Source organism: Formica exsecta, unplaced genomic scaffold, assembly GCF_003651465.1.
Source record: "Formica exsecta isolate Colony F162 unplaced genomic scaffold, ASM365146v1 scaffold333, whole genome shotgun sequence".
Classification (NCBI taxonomy): Eukaryota; Metazoa; Arthropoda; class Insecta; order Hymenoptera; family Formicidae; genus Formica; species Formica exsecta.
The window spans coordinates 295,102-296,840 of record NW_021850582.1 but is presented as its reverse complement, the minus strand read 5'-3'; the positions used below and the strand labels follow the sequence as shown (position 1 = coordinate 296,840).

At 36.1% G+C, this 1,739-nt stretch overlaps 1 protein-coding gene across 5 annotated transcripts in view; it reads right to left on the bottom strand.

Moving 5' to 3' along the window:
• LOC115238326 (calcium/calmodulin-dependent 3',5'-cyclic nucleotide phosphodiesterase 1-like) overlaps positions 1 to 1,739 on the bottom strand; it is a 99,085-nt gene that overhangs the window by 72,647 nt on the left and 24,699 nt on the right. The window contains exon 2 of one of the 5 annotated variants that reach the window (XM_029812042.1): positions 97 to 481. The exons of 3 other annotated variants lie outside the window; for them this stretch is intronic. In XM_029812042.1, the coding sequence (XP_029667902.1) occupies positions 97 to 259 (163 nt within the window). In that variant the 5' untranslated portion in view covers positions 260 to 481. Of the gene's footprint in view, positions 1 to 96; positions 620 to 1,739 lie in introns of those variants that run through there. One more of the 5 variants, XM_029812041.1, reaches the window with a different exon arrangement.

The following is a 1,739-nucleotide window of genomic DNA, read 5'->3' as shown; positions in this document are numbered from 1 at the left end:
TATATATATATGTATCTTTTTTAAATGGCTTCCGATTGATTACGGTTCTCAATATAAAAAAGATTTTATATTGATTGAATCGCGTAACACAATTACCTATCGTATACGTCGCGCCATCCAGCTGAAACGTGGCACTCTTGCATTTCTTGAAGAGTTTTTGGTGCGAGTAAGCAGGAAGCTTTGGTAAAGGGGGTGGCGGCGGCGGAGGCGGAGGTGGGCCCTTCGGACCATACTTGACGTGTCTTTCACCCTGGCTCATTTCTTAGGCGTAAAGGAAATGTAATCGCAATCTCTTCGTCTCGCTCCCGGCGACAAAGCAGATAAGTAGTTGAAGCAATTTTAGCCGTTGGATGCGCGCATGATTCGGAATGCAGTTTCTGGCACTCACTATTAGTTCTCAATCACAGATCTTGATACGATCCAATTGATTTATTCTTCCACGATTCTCAAAAGTCGTCGTAACTCTCTTATTTATGTCTCGCTACGGCGAGCAGTAAAAAAAATTATCTTTCCACGCTACTTAAAATCACTTCTAATTTTGTCTCGCGCATTAAAGTAAATTTATTTCAAAAGATCTTTTCTCTCGCGAGTACATACAAGATCACTAAGATATTATTTTCTATAAATAAGAAATATTCTGTATCTATATTAAGAAATTTTCTGTAAAAATTTATAATCTAAAAATTCGTGCAACCGACATTCTAATCATTTGGTTGCGAACGAAAGATTGAAAGTTTCAATATCAATCTAAGGTATTAAAATTCCTACGTTACATTGTGGACAGATATGAAATAGACATAGCAGATTATATCGAGAGATTTTAAATTTATTGAAAATGGATGTAGTTCCCAACAGAAGAAGCTAAAATTTTGATGTAAAAGTTTCATATCAGCAAAATAGGATTTTTGCATTTACAGTAAAATTCATATTTTCACACTGCTTATATATAAATGCACAAAATGATCTTGAAATATATATAAAAATCTCAAAAAAACAGGCTACTACAGATTACGAATATTCATATACTTTGCAATATGTGTCTATCTTGGAATAATCCAATTTATATTAAATGTAGAGTCGTCTGTGGCATCAAATTCATCGCAAATCTGATACCAATAAACTCATTCCTTCCTCTTCGCCAATATCTTGTATCTCGTTTTACCTCGTGACCGATTCCTATCGCGGTAAAAAAAAAAAATGAGTCGATCGCACCGGTGGGAAAATTGATCATTTTTATAAACGGTATCGCCAATCACACGCGCGCATATAAACACATTTTTTTATTTTATTATAGGATTTACGATTGATAGAGAGAAAAAGAGAGAAAGAGAGAGAGAGAGAGAGAGAGAGAGTCATGTCTACGCGTACGAGATACAAATATCTGAAACGATATCCACATTTTCACGTCTCTCGGAGCCAATTTGAATTTCCACTACATTCCGCGGAACGATCCGGAAAATCTCCCGACGCTCGCCGTCCTCGTGTTCGCCGGGAAATTTATCACACGTTACGTCAGTTATGATACATTTTGGAGAACCGGAAAACGGATACATTTCTGTGCAATAAATGTATCCATGATAATATAGAATAAACTCTGCTGCAAACGAGAAACATGTCGTGAATCTGATTAAACTTAAGTTTTTATTAATAACTATTTCTCAATTAGTTTTTCTTCTTCTTCGTCTTCCTTCCAATTTCTCTCTCTCTCTCTCTCTCTCTCTCTCTCTCTCTCTCTCTCT